Raw genomic sequence first — 20,079 nt, forward strand, 5'->3', positions numbered from 1 at the left:
GGCATCCAGAAGGCTCACATTTGGCCAGACTGGAGAAGCTGGGCACTGGTGGGAACGAACATCAGTGCAATCCTATGAAGGGGAACTCGGCAATATCTAGCCAAACTATGGTATGCATTTGCCTTCTGACCTAGCAGTTCCACTTCTGAGAATTCACGCTGAAAACACCCACAGCAGCAAAAACATGAGTTCACCATGTTATTCAGTGAAGCACTGTTTGTAATTGCAAAATATTAGAAATAACCTCTGAGCCCATACTGGAGAGAGGATGAATACACCCACACAAGATAAGAAGTCCTTTGTAGCTGTTTCTAAAGAGGGAGGGGAAAATTTATGAACTGGCAGAATGATTTCCAGAATGTTTTCAAAAGTGAAAACTTATGAAAAAAATTCCATGTCATGTACTACCCTTTGAGTAAGACAGAAGAAGAAACAAGAACTATAGAAAGGACAACCAGAGACTAAGGAGACCAGTTTACTCCAGGGGGTGAGTGGGAGTAACATGGAGGGACAGAAAACACAGGATAGGAAAAGAATCTTTTCTGAATATGTCTTTGTACAGATCTGTCTTTTTTTGAATCATGAACAAAAAAATATAAAAATCAATAAGGATGGGGGAAAGGCCATCATCTGCTCAAATCACAACATTAATACATCCCCAGGGCTGGGGATGTGGCTCAGTGATAGAGCATCTGCCCATGTGTACAGGGCTTGGATTTGATCCCTAGCACTGTAAGGAAAAAAAAAAATCATCATGTCCAACTGACTTGTAAATAAAAGCATGAAAGATTATACAAATAGAACTGTGGGGGGGCTGAGGTTGTGACTCAGTGGTTCAGAGAGTGTGCCTAGCATGTGAAGGCACTAGGTTCGATCCTCAGCACCACATAAAAATAAATAAATTAATAAAGGTATTGTGTCCAGCTACAACTAGAAATATATATTTTTTAAAAAGTAGTATTGTGGGGTTAGGGTTGTGGCTCAGCGGTAGAGTATTCACCTAGCATCTGTGAGGCCCTGGGTTTGATCCTCAGCACCACATATAAATAAATAAAATAAAATAAAGGTATTGTGTCCACCTACAACTAAAAAAAAATTAAAAAAAAAATTAGTACTGTGGTCTTATTTGCCAAAAATGATGCACTGATATTTCCTATTCTCAATGCTCTTCCAGGTTTTGTTTCTCCATTGGGAACAGGAGGAACCCATGCCCCTCCCCTTCTAATACTAATAGAGCATGATGGACATGGCCCTTGCTTTCCACGACAGGTCATAAAAGGCACTTTAGATTCTAATTCTTTCTTGAAGCATGTTTGCCTTGGGAACCCAGTCACTGTGCTAAAGGAAGCCAGGCCACATGGACAGAAAATGAGGTCCCCAACTTTCAGCCCCAGCTGGGTTTAATCAGCTATTAGCATCTATGTGCCCTCCATGGGAGTGAGCCATCCGGAAGTGATCCAGCCCCTAGTCCAGCTTCTCTAGGTGAGCCTGCATGAAGCAGACAGAGCTCTCTCATGCTAAGCCATATCCCAATCACAAATTTTTGAGGAAAATAAATGTTACAGCTTGGAGCCACCACTTTTGGGGCTTTTTGTTACATAGCAATAAATAGCTGAACTAACACCTTTACCTGAATCAATAGCATCTTCACTACCAGACCCCTGAGAGCAAGGACACAGTCCCCACATGCTTCTGGCAAGCCAAGTAGATGTGAGGGCCTTGCACTAAATCTCACACAACCTTCCCCAGAGACAGTGATCCTTGCCTGAACCATTCTGACCCTGGTTTCTTAGCTCACAGCAGTCATCAATCATTAAATTAACTAGGGTGAGCTGGGCACAGTGGTGGTACATGCTTATAATTCCAGAGACTCAGGAGGCTGAAGCAGGAGGATCCCAAGTTCAAGGCCAGCCTGGGCAACTCAGTTGAGACCCTGTTTAAAAAAGCAGGGGTGGGGGGTGCTGGGGATGTTGCTTTTCAGTGGTAGAGCACTGCTGGGTTCAATCCCCAGTACCCTCTCACCCCCCCCCCTAAAATTAACTAGGGTGAAGGTGGAAGATGGGGACAAGGGCTCAAGGAAAAAACAACTAGGAGAGACCATATGGCAATACCAGCCAACTGAAATGGAAGAAAATACTGCAGAGCTTGCAGTCTGGGTGGCTCAGGTTGAGAGGTCAAGAGCCTTCTGACCTCAGTAGCCCCTGCATGATGACAGTTTAAAGTTTCCGTTTGTTGTACTAACTCTTAAAATTATCAAGAAAAGATGAAACCACCCCTGCCTGCTTGGCCTAAGGGGTTCAGGAAGTACAATATGGTTTTAAATGATTTCCATCTGACTTAGAAGAGGGTGAAAAATACTGTATATTTCAAGGACTGAGTGCCAGGTGGCTAGAAGGAGGTTTGGGCTAGAGACCACACCCTACTCCCAGCAACACTAGGCAGAGGGCTGGGCGGGGACCATGTGGCACAACATGTACACACAGCGTACCCTGAGGAAACAATGCTCTAAAACAGGGTTTGTTTTGCTTTTTAATTTGAGGAAAGCAAGCATTTTATTCAATAATCTTCTCATGTCAGTGTACAGTTCTTCTCCTGATTTTCCTGGGTCTGAAGTGAATGCACATAGCTGGTGGCCCAGGGAGAAAGGGAATCTGGGGGAGGGAGAACCTATCAGTGGCAAACAGGACACTTCTAGAAGAGTTAGATCACCTCGCTGTAGCCTAGAGGGAGGTTTGCTTTCACTATAGCTGAAAACTTAGGGCAGAGGCAGGGGATGGAGGGCAGCAAAGGCCCATGGTCTTTTTGCCTTGACAAGTTCACATGGGTCAGATGGTCACCTCCTCCAAACATAAGGCCTGCTAAGGGCACAAGAGGTGATCACTACCTGCTCTTTGTTAAGGACAGAAATTTGAGTGACTACAGAAGAAAGAGGCTTCATATTCCACAGGTGGGGACTGCGCCCCAGAGCATGGGGACACAGTGGAGGCAGAAGGCCTCAAGTCCAGCTGGGCTTTAGAGCGACCCACCAATGCAACAGTCACAGCAAGTTGAGGGCCTTGGGTCCCAGGACAGGTTATGCATGCTCCATCATTTAGCAGCTGCAAGTCTAAGCCCCTAACTTCTCTGAGCTTCATTTCTCCATCTATACAATGGAGAGAACACCATCTAGTGTGCTCATGGGAGCAGGGTAATCTCACTCAAGGACCTACCGGAGTCTGGCACTCGGTGGCCTAAGGTATTAATCTTACCTTAAATGATAGTAAGTCAATGTCCAGCTCGTTATAATTTGGAAATCACACTCATAGTAAATCTTTAAAAGCACTAAACATCGGAGTCTAAGAATTTGGTTTCCAGTTTTTGTTTTTATTTTTGAGACAGGGTCTTCCAGAGTTGGCCTAGAATTTGTGATCCTCCTGCCTCAGGCTCTAGAGTTGCTGGGGTGACAGGTGTGCATCACCATGCCTAGCTGAGAATTTGAGACTACCATGGTTACCTAGGAATTAGACCTCTATTATCACCTCTGTGACCTTCCTTACTGATCAACCAGTTGCTCAGGCCCAAAAGCTAGGAGTCATCTCTGCCTCCTTCCTTCCTCTTTCACTCATCAGAAAATCTAGCCAGCTCCTCCCTCAACACTTATCCCCAGCCTGCCACTCCTCACCACCTGTTGTTACCACCTGCATCTCAGCCCACCCTCCACTGCACCAGTTCCACCCACTCCTCTCCTACAGACAATCCTCTGTGAAAACCACTTTTCTTTTTAGAATTAATCAGATCAATGTCACTCCTTGCCCAAACACTCTATGGCTTCCCACTTCCCTCATAACAGATCTGAAAAGGCCTGGCTGGCTCTCCAGCCTCCCTGCCTCCCTTTCTTACCCTTGCTTACTATTCAGCTACCTTGGCCTCACTGCTATCTGTTCCTTAAGTATTCCCAACATATTCCTGCTGTGGGGCCTTTGCACTTGCTGGTGCCCCTCTGGAACGTGTCTCCCACATGTTTTGCTGTTACCTTATTGCCTCGTGTCCCTCAGGTCTCTGCCCAAAGGTTACTTCCTCCGGGGCCCTCATTGAGTTCAGTCCATTTTCTGTCCCCTTTAACTGACTTCAATTCTTACCACTGCCTGAGGCTCATTTCTAGCTGTCTCCTGGAGTAGAGCACAAGCTCCCTGAGGGCAGGCCCTTCTCTGTCCTGCTCATCACCATGTACTTGGGGCCTAGCACAAAACAGGTGCTCAATCCCTCATGCATGAAGAAATGAGTTTAGGGAAAAGAGCAGAGGGCCCCAGCCTGTGAGCTTTACCTTTTTCCCAGCTGTGGGGCTGCTTTCTGCACTCTGCACAGGGCTCCTGTGGGGGCTTCGGCTCTCCTGCGGCACACATCTGCCCATATACACACTGTAGTCTAGAAGCATCTTCTGCCGCACACTGCCCACCAGCTCCTTCTGCTTTGGCTGTGACATGATCTCCTCCACGCTGCCTTTGCTGCTACTGCGGCTGTGGGTCAGGTGTCCCGAGGGACTGCTATGTCTGCTGTGGGAGGGCAAAAGCCCTAGAGTGAAGAAGTGACAGCTGTTAACATAAATGAAGAAGGAACGACCAAGTAAACCAAACCCACTAGCACAAATTCCCCTGGGTTCAGTAGAAAGCAGCCAAATGCTATCAAGTCACTGCTTAAAATATGTTTACAAGTGGCTTCCCATCCTGAAAAATGTCTTCTGCTCTAATGATAGAAAACTGTTTATATTATTCTCAAGATAATCCCAAGCGATGAAGTATATCTAGTGGGTTCCTTTCCCTTGTGCCTGGTGATCTTTCAGGAAAAGGTCAAATATAACACTGACACAGCCCTAGTCGGGGTGGACCTGAAGTTGCTATCAGGGGCAAAGGAGAGTGGGCAGAAATTTAATTAATTGTTCATCCACAGCTCAGGGCATTTCCAAAGATGCCATCTTTCTTTCAAGGAATTATTTATAAAGTACTTTCTGAGAAGATTCAATGCTAAAGAGAAAACCAAGGCATAATGCCTGCCCTTGAACTCATGTGTGAGATAAATCATAGCCTTTTCTAACACATGTTCTGTAGAGGTGCAATCCCAGCACTGATATCACAGCAGTGACATCTGGGCTGTCTCTTCAGGGAACAGTTGTCACTTTTCCTGGCTTGGGCTGGGGGAAAGGCATTTTAGAGACAAGGAAGAGCATATAAAAGAAGTAAGGACAGGCACAGTCTGGAGACCGGTGAGAGGTTCAGGAGAATCCCACAAGGTGGACATGGACAAAGGGACAGGAGCTGAGGGTGGAGAAGCTGAGAATGACCACCAATGGCCTCCAGAGCAACCTGGATTCAAACATATCCTGCTGCAGTAGAGGGGCTTTAAGCATGGAAATGCCTGAGGGAACAATTTTATTCAGATTTACTATGAGAGAAAACGAAGAATGGTTAAAAATCAAAACAAATCATTTTATTTTTGAGAGGTTCCAGCCATGTGAACTGTAGCTCCCCAGAGCCACACACAGAGTTATGCCAGGCATTTCTTAATTTACAGTTTAGCTAGATAATTTTCAGTACTGAGATTTTTACCTTGAGTTAAATTTTTAATAATCCTTTATTATCCTCTCATCATCTTAACAATTAACTTTTGTGTTTGCAGTACTGGGTTTTGAACTCAGGGGTACTCTACCACTGAGCTACATCCTCAACACTTCTTTTATTTTGAGGCATGGTCTTGCTAAGTTCTCAGGCTGGTCTCAAATTTGCGATCCTCCTGCCTCAGCCTTTCTAGTATCTGGTATTATAGTCGTGCACCACCGTGCTCAGCAACATTATTTTTATTTTTTTGGTACTGTGGATTGTACCCAGGGGAACTTAACCACTGAGCCATAGGAGTCGTCACTGCTTGGAGGATCTGATGGATGATGGTCCCTGATAACACGGGATTGTGCCAGGTGACCCTACTCTTGCTCCTCCAGGAGCCATTTCCTGCCCTGAGGCATGTGGATCTCAGCCCTGCCCTGGGCCTCCTGTGTCTGTATCTGTATCAAGATCCAAGACCATGTTGCTAGAGAAACCTATGACTTTAGTGACAGCAGCCCTGAGGAAGAAGACAGGGCTGGGTCAGGCAGCAGAACTACTTCTGTCATCTTGGTATAGACAGAGGCTCTTGGCCTTGGACAATCATCACCAGCCACACCATCACAGCTGACAAGTCATCTATGTGTAGTCACTGATTCAGAGGCAGCTTTGAAGAACAGCACAGGCCTCACCAATTTACCTTTGCCCCAGCCTCATCACACCTTGGGTGACTTAAATTTATCATAAATATCCTAATTCATAGCTTTTAAAGGCCACCCAGACTAGTATATGTATTTTTAGTGGTGTGAGAATGTGGCCTTGCTTGATTTTAGTGTAAATGAGAGCACCAAGGGCTTTCCCACATTTCTGACTCTTGCCATTAGGTTTGTTGTGCTGAGTGGAAGTCTGGGAACAGCAGAATTGCCAAAAATACAAATTTACTGGAAATAATCAAACGCTTTAGCTAAAACTATAAATAACATGCTGATTTGGAGGCTGCTCTGGGTGACCCCTGAGCACCTAGGGCAGTATTTCTGGGGGAGTCTCACACATCCCTGGGAGCTACCTGATTCTCAGATTCAGTGCTTAGGCCAGTGGACCCTGACATTCCCATCAGAAACACGATGTGAGCCACAAATGTGAACCACATATACAATTTTAAACTTTCTGGTACCACATTAAAAAGGTAAAAATAAGCAAAGAAAATCAATTTGAATATATTTTATTTGAGTAAATACATCTAAAATTCTTTCGTTTCAACAAGTCACCAATATAAAAATATTTTAATGAAGCATTTCACATTATGCTTTGGACTAAAACATTGAGATCCAATGTACATCTTACACTCAGAGAACATCTCAGTTTGGACTGGCCACATTTCAAGGGCTTAAAAGCAACATGGGCTGGTGGCTACTTGGTCAGACCTATCAGGAGAGCTGAGCAGGGCTGGTGCTGAGGACTCTCACCCACTTCGGTCTTCTTTTATTCAATGTTATGGGTTCAACTGGGTCCCCCAAAAGATATGTTGGTGTGTCCTAACCTCTACCTCAGAACATGACCTTATTTGGAAATAGGGTCATTGCAGACAGAATTTGTTATAATGAAGTTATACTAGAGGGAGATGGACATTTTATCCAATATGACTGGTGTCCTTATTGAGGAGGAAAGAAACACTATGTGATGACAGAAGAGGGGTTTGGAAGGATGCAGCTGCAAGCCAGGGATGGACAGCTACCATCAAATGCAAGAAAGAAGCAAGGAAGGATTCTGTGTAGTCTCAGAGATGGCAAAGCATTGGTAACACCTCGATTTTGAACTTTTAGCTTCTAGTACTGTGAAAAAAATAAATTTTATAGTTCTAAGCCACCCATTTGTGGTATTTTGTCCCATCAAACCTAGAAAACGAGTATATCCAGTTATCTCCCTATTCACCTTGCTAAAGGTATTTCCAAGGGACTTTTGGGATCTTAGCTCCTCTAGGTCTAGGTAGAAGCTAGTGTTAAAGCAAATGTGCTGGGAAAGGGCCAAGGTAGGCTCCCAGAGAGCAAAGCAACGTGAAGCCATGTTTGAGACCCACATGAGCCGCATATTCCCTGATCAACACAAATCCTTGTCAGGGAAAGTCTCAGAGTGGCTCCAACCTAGCCCTACTCCAACTAAGAAAGCTCTGGTCTTGTTCTTTCTAATATCCCACAATTACTGATTGTACCATGTTCATGTTAGCAGAGTACTTTGAAAACATCAGACTCATACAAACCAGTTTAGTCTATCTAATGAGCAAGGACAGACGAACACGCTGCTGTTGGCTGGTTTTGTCTCCTGCAGCACCCGGCCCAGCCAGAGCTTAACAGAGAGTTAGTTTGTAGTTACCCGTTTTGAATGACCAGCAGGTGCCACAGATTCTGCGTTTCTATGGTGATCATAGGCTTGGAGCACAGGTTGAGGATTAGGAGTTTAAGAGCACCAGCTAGGCTTACCTGGTTTTTTGTTTTTTGTGTGTTGTGTGCTGGGGAATGAAAACCAGGGCTTTATGCATGCAAAGTGCATGCTCTTCTACTAAGCTACACCCCCATTCTTCACCTGCTTGCTTTCTTTTTCTAATATTTATTTTTTAGTTGTAGTTGGACACAATACCTTTATTATTTTTATGTGGTGCTAAGGATGGAACCCAGGGCCTCACACATGCTAGGTTAGTGCTCTATCACTGAGCCACAACCCCAGCCCCTCATCTGCTTTCTTATAACTAGTGTTTCCTATTGCTGATTCTCTCAGAACATAACAATATGTACATAAGAAATAAAATCCCCGATACCTACCAAAGGCTAACCACATACATCTGCAAAGAGACCTATTGCTGGTGATACAACTAGGTACAAAGGGTTGTAGTGATCAGTTTAAAAAGCACATGAGTCTTGAGGACACATTTTAGGTGGCAAAGAGTAATCAATTCAGGCTAGGCTTGTTCCTTCCTGCCTGGGTAATCTTTCCCAACCTCCCTATAGGCCCTTTAAAATTGCAAGTGCACTTAGCACAAGTGCATTACCTTGTTTATTTCCAGAGACACCGGATGGCTTCTTGAGGTCGGACTTCAGCTTAGATGCCAGAATAAATCTCCTAAACCACTCCTCTTTTTCTCGGCCAGTTCTTCCAAACAGATATAGTATCTGATCTCGCTGGCCAGATTTTGTTCCCTCTTGAGGGTGGGGTGGCTTCTTAATGTCCTCACTTCCCTTAGGGTCTTCTCTCTCAGCTGGTGGTTTCTCTTCGGAAGTTTCCTTATCTGTGTGAGTCTTAGACATAAAGTCATCTTGCCGACCAAGCTCAATACAAATGGGGTACTTTTTATTCCAGATTCGTTTGCGAGCCAAACTTTTAGGTACAAGATAAATCTAGAGAGAAAGGGAAATGATGATTTATATACTAAAGAGTGGCTACACTATGCATTAATATCATACATCGCAAAAAATGCAAGACTTGTAGAATTTTTGACTAAAATGAATGTGAAATATTTTTAACTACCTGTCTACAACATGACTATAGAAACTGGAATAAATTTTTAGAAATAACTTGTTACTCCTCAAGAGGCACAAATATCTACAATTTTCAGGCAGCAGAAGTAAATAATGTTAAGCTGGTTATCATCAACCAAGTTTGGATATCAATCAACTTTAATAACCATGTGTGAAATCTAAGTTGGGAAAAAAGAATAAATCAATCTATATGAAAAGCTCAAGTCAATGTTGTGTATCAATTCAAGAATAAACATATAAAAACCACATTCAGTACTTTTGTCACTTTGGGGAAACTTAAGTTCAGATGAGTTATAAGAATAGAAAATATGGCTTCCGGAGTAACAATTTACATTTCTCCCAGCAGAATATACTTTATCAAAATATAGTTATTTTTCCCATCCACAATGCACAATGTGCACATTCTACAGAACTTTCATTCACTGCTAGTACCCTTGTACTACCACACAGAGGTTTTTACTTGACTGAATTATTATTATTTTTTAAAGCTCTGGGGATCAAACCCAGGTTCTCGCATGCCAGCCAGCAAGCACTCTACTACTAAGCTACATCCTGAGCCTTTGGCATTTTATTTTGAGACAGGGTCTTCCTAAATTGCCTAGGCTGGCCTTGAACTCCCAAACCTCCTGCCTCAACCTCTTGAACAGCTGGGATTACAGATATGCACCATGATGCTCAGCTAAAAATTAGCTTTTCAAGTCAGAATTCTGAGTGCAGGATGTCCTTGCTTCTCAAGGTATGGTCCATGGACCTGCAGCATGAGTATCACCTGGGAGCTCATAAAACTGCAGACTCTCAGGCCCCGCCCAAAGTTGCTGAATCAGAATCTATATTTTCAAAGATGCCCAGGTGATTTATATATGCATTAAAATCTGAGAGGTACTGTCATAAAGTAGACTAGTCCTTAAACAACAAAAAACAAAAATAAAACCTTTTTAGGGGAAAAATACAGTAAAGCAATCATGATTCCAGATGCTTTTCATTCAGTTGAACTCTACTTCCCAAATCACTTGGGCTTACCTTGCTGTCCGAGAGGTCGAAGATTTTCTGGCTGATGTAGGTGACCTCTGGCTTTGTTTCATTGTAGCTTGCCCTCCTAGATATGTTTTTATTGGGCTTTGAAAGTCTTAAGGTTCCACCCTCAAGCCGAACAAAGACAGAATGTGTCAGAGTTGCATGGTAAGTTTCTGGATCATAGTTGCAAATCTCATTCATCCATCCCTGGTGGAGAAAAACTTGCATTAGTAAAGCAGAGCAAACACTCATTGGGTTCTGCATGAACATTATGAACACTGTGGTACTCAGCTCACTGAAACCAAGCTTGACTTATGATGCAGGTGTCAATTTAGACTAGACATTGCTAAGACACTGCTAGCTGGAAGGCTAATTGGTGCTGAGGAGTAATTTGGTATGGTTTTGATAATCCAAAAAATTGATCTGGGGGAAGAATAGCAATGCCCTATTATCTAAATAAAAGGTTTTTTTCTTTTTCTTTTTTTTTTTTTAAGTTGACAAGCAAATCTGGAAACTAAAAAGTTTTGTTCATGTAACTGAACAAGTTTCTCTGCCAGACCTCCTTTGGGATTAGTAATCCGACCCTCTCACCCAGCTGGACCTTTTTTTGGTCCTGGGGATTAAACCACAGGGTGTGTTACCTCCAAGGTACATCCCCAGCTCTTTTTGTTTGTTTGTTTATTTTTGTGGTGCTGAGGATGGAACCCAGTGCCTCACATGTGCAAGGCAAGTGCTCTGCCACCGAGTCACAACCCCAGCCCTCCACTGACTTTTAAATGCTGTCTCAGTCTTACATTTTCAGGACTAGTCATGCATTAGTCACGATGTGAAGAAGTTCATGAGAGCTGACCCTAGACACTTCCCGACTTCATGCTCAGTGACTTCAGGTAGCTTGTACCTGACTGGGGTAGGAATTTTGACATGATAGAAACCAGGAACAGTACAAAATTAAGGCTTTTTATTCTGAGAAGTCAGGTTACCAGTATAACATTATGATTCTTCTTCTTCTTCTTTTGTAAACAGTGCTGAGGCTTTAAGCGGGGCCTTGCCCATGCTGTGCAAGTGCTCTACTACCGAGCAACACCCAGCCCTGGTGTTGCTGGATACACTGCTGGATTTGACTTGTTGATATTTTGTTCATTTGTCCTTTAAGATCATGAAGGTAAGTGATCTATTATTTTCATGTAATATCTTTTGGTATTTTCTGGAAGATCGTGTGAAGAATTATTATTTCTTCCTTAAAGATTTGGTAGAATTTGCCAATGAAGTCATCTGGCCTAGAGTTTTCTTTGTAGAAGGATTTTAAACCAATTTCTTTAATTCCTAACGGGCTACTCAGGCTACATATTCCTTCTGGAGTAAACTCTGATAGTTTGTGTTGTTTGTAGTACTTCCCTCTGACCCTTTCAATGTCTGTAGAGTCTGTGGGGAAGACCCTCTTTTGGGATCCACAGTAGTAAGCCTCATTAAATGAACTAGGAAGTGTTCCCTCTTCTCTATTTTCCAGAAGAGTTTGTATAGAATTAATATTACTTCTTCCTTAAGGGTTTGTTAGATTATGCCAATGAAGCCATCTTGGCCTCAGGTTTTCTTTGTAGAAAGGTGTTTTTTTGTTTGTTTGTTTGTTTTTGTACCAGGGATTGAACTCAGAGGCACTCAACCACTGAGCCACATCCCCAACCCTATTTTTTATTGTATTTAGAGACAGGGTCTCAATGAGTTGCTTAGCACCTCACCATTGCTGAGGCTGTGTGCCACCGTGCCCAGCTGTAGAAAGGTTTTAAACCATGAATTCGTGCTTTTGTTAAATGCTTCTTCTTTTCTAATATAAACTTTTAATGTTATTAATCTCCTTCTAAGCAATGCTTAAGCTGAAATTTCATTTAATTGAAAATATCTTCTAATTTCCTTTTGGACTCTATCTTTGGACCCACAAGCCATTTAGAGGTAAGTTGTTTAATTTCCAATGAGAAATTTCCAGTTATCTTTCTGTTATTGATTTCTAGCCTAATTACCATAGGGTCAGAGAACATCCTCTATATAAAACCAATTTTTAAATTTTGTTAAGGTTTACTTTATGTCCCAGAGATGGTCTATTTTGGTGACAGGTCTGTGCGCACTTGAAAAAAATATCATTCTGCTCTTGGGTGGAATTTTCTCCAAATGTATTCATCCTCTTAAACACAACTATTTTGACTAAACACCTCTTTACACAGAAAATACTGTCTTACATAAAGGTTTCCTAGGGCTAAAGTTATAAAGCCAATTTAAACAAGAGCTTTGAAGCAGATCTGATTTTTCTGGGCTACCTCAGGTCCCTATACCCAATGCCAGACTATCCATTTGCAGAGCAACTAAATCCCAAAAGAATCCATGTAGCAAGGGAAGGAGGAGCGGATGCCTGAGAACCTCTCAGGGTCAGGGAATGACGACTGGACTAAACAGCAGCTTGCTAGCCATTTGACCAGAGTCCCTTCTGGTTTATTCTTGAGTGTGTTGAGTGTGCATGGCCTGGTTATAGTAGAGGCAACCTGAGGTACGAAGTGCGTGCAATAGTTTTATGTTCCACCAGAACACCTTTGCTGAGGTGCTCAACATTTATTTAATGTCTATTTTGAATTAAAATCATCATAATTTGATATAGGACAAGCATTACTGCAACAATATTGCCAGATAAAATATTTTTCATTAATTTCCAGTAACATAATATTACAAAGATATGGAAAAGAACCAATGGAATGAACAAAGATAAGGAAAAGAGCCAATGGAATGAACAAAGTACTGGCATTTTGGACAAAATCCCTAAAATTATAGCTACCATCCACCAGACTGGAGGGGTTGAAGAAGAAGAAGGAGGGGGAAAAAAACAGTCATTATATTGTGATGTGATTCTCAGATAAAGACTGATTCAGAGTAATGTAAGCTGTGGAAGATTCTGCCTTTTGAAATTCCTGAGATTGGACTGGTTAATTATCTGATTTATGAATAAGAGCCACTTAGGAATAAAAGGTGGTTTCTCTCCAATTGTTTTCATTTTGTCTTTCCTGCCTAAGTCAGAAAATGCAGAATTACCCAGGAAGGTACTGGCCAATGAGAATATAATGTGAGCCATTAATGTGAGGCACGAAAATGTGTTATTTTAAATTGCCTGATAGTCTTATTAAAAATGAAAAAATAAGCAGGTCAAATTCATTTTAACCATGTGTTCAATTCAACCCAATATATCCAAAATATTATTTCACCATGTAATCAATATAAAAAAATGGATGATATTTTACATTCTTTGTTTTACTGTAACTAAGCCTTCAAAACCCAGTGTGCACTTTACACCTCCAGCATATCTGGTTCCAGCTAACTACTCTTAAAGGGCACTATGGCCACATGTGGTGGGAGGTTTCTGTATGAGAGAGTAGAGGGCCCGTAGACAACTGGCACAGCAGAACCAGCAAAATCCTACAACTTTTTTTTTTTTTTGGCGGTACTGAGGATTGAACCCAGGGCTTTGGGCACGCAAGGCAAGAACCCCACCAACTGAGCTAAAGCCCAATCCCCTCCTCTAACTTCTTTCTATTGTTTCCAATACACATAGTCTTTATCACAAGAGGCCTCAAACTCACTAATGGCAGTTTCATGCTGTTTTACCAGGTGTTTTGAATAATTAAATTACAGAATGTCATCTCATTTCCAAATGAAACATCTATTGCAGAGATTCAAAACCCTTTAGAAACAAACAAACAAAACAACCTGCCATATTAAAAACATAGGAATAAGAATTTTTTAAAAATCTAGGTTTAAAAAAAACTTAAGTTTTTAAACTCTTAGAGTTCTAACATTAAAATTCTATAGTAACATTAAAAAATACTCTATTTGGGGCTGGGGTTGTGGCTCAGCAGTAGAGCATTCGCCTAGCACATGTGAGGCCCTGGGTTTGATCCTCAGCACCAAATAAATAAATAAATAAATAAATAAAAAGGTATTGTGTCCAACTACAACTAAGAAATAAATATTAAAAAAAATACTCAATTTACGGACAAACTGAGGTCAAGTTTTCAGTTTATTCCTTAGATTTTCAGATTTAGAAAGCAAGACACACAGACACATGCATTGGGACATAAGCAGCACCAGCTCATCTTTTTACAGGACAGACACACTCAGGTGATGAGCCATTATTCTGCCATAACAAGTTTTGGGTCAATTACTGTCCTTAAGAAAATCCTAGTTAAAAAAAAAAAAAAAAATCCAAGTATCTGGTTTAACAAGGGCAACCTTTTCCCACAGTGCTTTGGGGATCTGGTTTTTGGCCAGAAGGTTGGGTGCTCCACCCCCCAGCCTGGAGAGCTGGCCCTGCCAGCGTGTGTCCTCTCCAGGGCACTCTGAGATAAGTAAGCAGTTGCCTTTCTTTGCTGACAACTCTTGACAGATACAGGTCACCTTCTACCCCTCACCCAATTCCAGAAATTCTAGAATAACCTGACTCAGAGGAATATGAAGGACAGAACAGTGTTTGGGCCCCCGACCTACATAGTCTGAATCACAAAATCCTACCTGGAGTACCAGGGTGACAGAGATGAGAAGCCAGAGGCAGGCCTAGGAGAATCCTGCCCTTGGGAGAGTCCCCAGGTGCTTCCTTCTTCTAAGGAGGAGCTTGGCTGGCCCTCCTCTTCCTACCTATCTTCTCAGATTCCCCAGCTGCTGTGGTTTCTCCTTCCCTTTCAACTTCAGATTTTCTCCTTCCAGAACCTGAACTACCATGTTTCTTTCTTTTTGCCAAAGATCTACTAAAGGCTAAACTCAATCATTCACACACACACATTCACACACACACACACACACACACACACACACACACACACAGCCACCCATGACTCAAGATTTCATTTGCACATTCAGTCGTGAATAATCATGTGTTAGTTTAAGTGAGACCCTATCCTGCTCCTATTTGATGACATAAAAGACTGTTGGTCAAAACACAGGTACTGACACCAACCATACACCTTAGCAGAACTGCAAAGCATCTTGGGTCCCAGTCCTGCTTTCACCACTTGCCAATAGGTTGGGTGATGCTTAGCCCTTGGACCCCCAGTTTCTCCCCCTGTAAAAGGGTCCAGCATGGCTTACTGTATGCCTCCCTCATCCCTACCTTATTCTATGCCTAAGCCACAATCATTTTTCTGCATATTGACAGTACTTTTTGAGGAATAATTTAAACACCAAATATGAACAAATTTTAAGTCTATGCTTTTTAAAGTGCTAATATTTAGCACTTTATAGTAGCTGGCATTGAAACACACACTGTATCTCCAGGTATCTCAGGTGCATTATTTCTTCTGCTAATTCCCTACAAGTTCACAAGTGAGGAAAGTGGTAAGAGGGGAAGGGATGTGACTCCCAAGGTCTAGAGAGTGGCACCATCTGGGACTTGAATCAAGTCTCCCTAACTCTGAGTCGTGGGCTCCTACCTGGGATCCATGCATAACACCGACCCCTACTCCAGCTCACAGTACGCTAGTGCCCAGGCACCCCTCAGGTCAAGGAAAAGGCAGTACTACTCCCAGAAAGCTACCTTCTCTGTTACTCTGCTCCTGTCGTACCTGTTAACTGCCTGGTTTAGTGAACTGAGTTACAAACTCCACAGAACAGGGATCAGTTTATCAACCCGTGTAGTAACGAACGTTTACTGATTGACCACATAAATGAAGCGAAATTCAGAGGGTGGGTGTGAGGAGTACGTGAAATCCCTGGCAATCACAGGTAAGCAGAGCAGGCTGGCGTGCCCCTGCAGCCTGTATTTGGAGAGCAGGCTGCATAACTGGAGGCACACAAAGGAACACGCCAGGCAGTAACTTGGAAGGAGAAGACTTATCACTGTTCTCAAAGAGAAAAATCAAGGTAAAACTGCACAAAGTTGTACAGAGCAAGAAAGAATCTTGAGTAAGGTTTGAAGCTTTTCAGAACAGAATTTAAATCAGTTCTTTCTTATCTGGAGAAGAGAGGGGTTTTGCAGCCTCCTACCCAAGGCTTTTTCCAGAACATTACAAATGTTGACAGGAAACCCTGAGAGAATCACAGGGGCTACCTTAACCTGACCCACACCAGACAGGTAGTCAAGAGTGCAGATTAGTCTTTGGAGTCTCAGGACAAGAGGCTGGCCAGTATGACTCTCCTCCAGCCCTCCTGGATTCTGTCCCTAAGGTGCCCCCCTAGTCATCTGACCCAGGCTGCCCTTGCAGAAAGCGATTTCCTAGTGCAAACCTAATCATCTTTTCATACCATCAACCAGCCAAGTTTTTTCCTGGGACTTGAATAACTCCCTGGATTAAGCTGCACATGGAATTTCTAGACTTCAGCAGTCAAATATCCAGTCTTGAGGGCAGATGGCAACCCCATGGCCTTTACTCTGCTCCCCACACAGTGCCCACTGTCCACTGCTCACCTGTTCTAAAATTCTCACCAAGTGAGGTGTTTCTGCGACTTTATTTTGGTATGAAGCACTGGAATGGAATTATAAACAGATGTGGTAGACAACTAGGACCCCATTCTGTTTCAAGAGCTCAACTGGAAAAAACAAAAACAAAAATGAAATGCCCTCAACCCACACTAAAACATCCCAGATGAGACTCATTTCTTTCTGAAGCTGAGATTATTAAAATGGAGACAGTGCCTGCCACTGGGGACAATGACCCAGTCAGCAGGCTGCAGCAGTCTGGCCCACAGACTGGTCCTGTGATGGTGTCTGTAAAAGGTCAGGGGTTTCTCTTCAATTCCCTACTGGATTTAGATGCCACATTTGGCCGAAAGTACAAACCACAATCTATAAAGGGGCCCTTTTAATACTTGGAGAGATTAAAAGCTACAATTAACCTTTTGCAAAATAATAAAGTCTGGAAGAACTACTATTGTGCTCACTTTGAGTTTATGGTGCCAAAGAGGAGTTCAAGGCCAATGCTCTCTTATGCAGATTAATGCTGAGCTGAGAAAAGTGCCAGCCCTCTGGCCTAAGGAAGAGATGGGAATTCCTCTGCCTCCAGTGCACAGGGAGCCTGAGCTGACACCACTATACAGTGTGTTTTCACTATGGCTGCACTGGCCTATGCACCTGCCCATCACCCAGATCCTGGTTCCTTCCTTCTTTGAGTCTACCAGGGAAGAAGCAAATCCTAAATTGAGACCACTGCTACTAAGAACCATCTCTGAAGCACACGAAAAGGTGATTATTCTTTTGTTCCCCAGACTAAAACAAAAGCAGGAGTTCCTCTTTACCAGGCTTACTTCCTATTAATGCTCAAACACTAGAATTATCAGTTAAAAACAGCATCAGAGCCAAGTGTGGTGGTGCATGTCTGTGATCCCAGTGATTCGAGAGGCTGAGGCAGGTTCAGTTCAAGGCCAGCCTCAGAAACTTAATGAGGTCTCAAGCAACTTAGGGAGACTTTGTCTCAAAATAAAAAATAAAGAGGGCTAGGGATGTGGTTCAGTGGTAAAGTGCCTCTGGGCTTTACCTTGTTCCCACAAACAAACAACAACAGCAACAAAACATAACATCACAGACTATGGAGTTTGAGATTAGGTAAGAAACAACCTAATAATCATTATAGAATCTTAGATACAAATTTAACTTTATTTATGAAAGACAAGCAACCTGCAGATATATAGAATTCATACAAGGAATGATGGCTATCTGCTACTCAAAAATATAACAAAGAATATTAAAAGCAAAAAATAATTAAGGGAAGAAAGTGCCAGCTTCGATGCCATTCACATCTTCCAACTGCCTATTTCAAGGTCACCTTCACAAATATGTCACTAAAATCATAAGTGTCAGGGCTAAAGCCACAGGCTCTGGGAAAAGGGCCTTTATCCCAGCTCTCCCTATCCTCCAGGGGGCACCTCTCAAAGTCAGGTGAGTTTTTAATTCTAATGCATTAACAGACTGCAACAAAGTAGGAAATAAAAGGCAGTTAATTATGTGGCCAAAGAAAGTAATCTCAGATGAACCACTGCAATAACCAAAGTCTTATTTATGTTAATACATGAGATAATCATAGTAGTAAGTGTTGAAATTAGAATAGATCAGTAAGCAAATAAAATAGTAGTCTCCAATCTTTCCAGATCACACATCTCATCAAATAAATTTGTTAATATGTACAAACAATATGTACCTTTACTCAAAATCACGTTTTAATACAGCTTTAAAAACTTAATATTACATTTTTATACCTTTATTTTATTTATTCATTCATTTTTATGTGGTGCTGAGGATCTAACCTAGTGCCTCACACATGCTACACAAGCGCTATACCACTGAGCCACAACTGCAGCCCTTAATACAACTTTTATAAAATGAAAATAGAGTAAAAGATGAAGTAATTAGACATTTTGCTAATTTTTAGTTTTTCCATTATGATACTTTCAAACTATCTTTAACTGACTTTTTTTTTTTAAACTGGGGATTGAACCCAAAGGTACTTAACCACTGAGCCACATCCCCAGCCCTTTTTTTTTTTTTTTTTTTTGTATTTTATTTTGAGACAAGGTCTCACTGAGTTACTTAGGGTCTCACTAAGTTGCTGAGGCTCACTTTAACTTACAATCTTCCTGCCTCAGTCTTCTAAGCTGCTGGGATTACACGTGTACGCCACCACACCCAGCTTTTAACTGACATTTTAAGGTACAATATATATGCTAAGGGTGAGGCTCACTGTTAATGATAACAGATGTAAATTCATTATTTCAAATAGTCTTATTAATAATTTCCAAGGCTTTTGGACAAAGGTCAATATATAATCATCTGTATGTTAAATCTCACAAGGCTTATTTCATTTCTTAGCCAGAAAAAACAAAAATAAAATAAACTTTTAATATTTTCTTACTGATAGAGTCTTGTTGGAACTCATTTGGATACCACTGAAAGAAAGAAGCATCAGAATAAAACAATGAGTAATAATAGTGGTGTGGGCACCAACACAAAAACACACACCTGGGGCCATCTTGTTTACATACTCGTCTTAGAAAAACCTTTTTCTTTTATTGGCAGTACTGGGAATTAAACCCAGAGGCACTGGGTTTACATCCTCAGCCCTTTTTTAGAGACAAGGTCTCAAACCAAGGTGCCCAGACTGGCCTTGAGCTTACAATCCTCCTGCTTCAGCCTCCAAATAACTGGGATTACAGTCATGTACCACAGTGCCAGGTCAATGGCAAGCCTCTTTCTAAAGATTAATTACTATTCAATAAGAATAGTCTTTAAGGTATTTTATTCCTTCTTTATATATTAAACATAAACTTGGGGGTGAAAAGACATCTAGCATTTTTTCCATAGTTAATATCTTTTTCTTCCAAAAAAGTATGATTTGAAAAATCTTAGACCCACAATCTCTTTCCTCACTCTATAGATGACACATGGAGATGGTCCTGGAATACCAACTCAGAATTCAGGATACGTTTTTGAGCCACATCCCCAGCCCTTTTGAGATGCTATAAACTGTTCTCATACATAGATGAACCAGAATAACAATTCAGCCACATCATAAGTTTATGAGTTGGATGGAAATTGGAAAAATGGGGGAAGAGGGGACCATCATGAGATACCTACTTGCTTGTAAGTGAGAGCCACCTGCACTGAAGCCATCTTCCCTGATAAATTTTCTAGCAAAAAGGTACACTAGGAAATACTATGTTTATAAAAGCCATACATTAAAAACTCAAGTGAGGGCTGGGGTTGTAGCTCAGTGAAGAGCGCTTGCCTAGCATGTGTGAGGCACTGGGTTTGATCCTCAGCACCACATACAAATAAATAAAATAAAGGTATTAAAAAAAAACTCATGTGACTCATTATGAAGGCAGAACATTTTCACTTAAGTATACAAAAGAAAGAAGTAATTTTATATTTCTTTTACTTACACTGAGAGTTATAAGATACCAACAGAAAGCAACCAAGTCTACCTTGGCTGTACATAATGAGG

The 20,079-nt window shown here is 41.8% G+C and overlaps 1 protein-coding gene across 3 annotated transcripts in view; it reads right to left on the reverse strand.

Annotated features, from left to right (window-relative positions):
• TEX2 (testis expressed 2) overlaps nucleotides 1–20,079 on the reverse strand; it is a 112,009-nt gene that overhangs the window by 36,959 nt on the left and 54,971 nt on the right. For all 3 annotated transcript variants that reach the window (XM_081271714.1, XM_081271712.1, XM_081271713.1), the window contains 3 exons: nucleotides 10,124–10,324; nucleotides 8,617–8,962; nucleotides 4,304–4,551 (listed from right to left, as the gene is read on the reverse strand). In XM_081271714.1, the coding sequence (XP_081127840.1) occupies nucleotides 4,304–4,551; nucleotides 8,617–8,962; nucleotides 10,124–10,324 (795 nt within the window). The remainder of the gene's footprint in view (nucleotides 1–4,303; nucleotides 4,552–8,616; nucleotides 8,963–10,123; nucleotides 10,325–20,079) is intronic.

Source organism: Spermophilus citellus, assembly GCF_964194105.1.
Source record: "Spermophilus citellus genome assembly, chromosome: 17".
NCBI classification, from domain to species: Eukaryota; Metazoa; Chordata; class Mammalia; order Rodentia; family Sciuridae; genus Spermophilus; species Spermophilus citellus.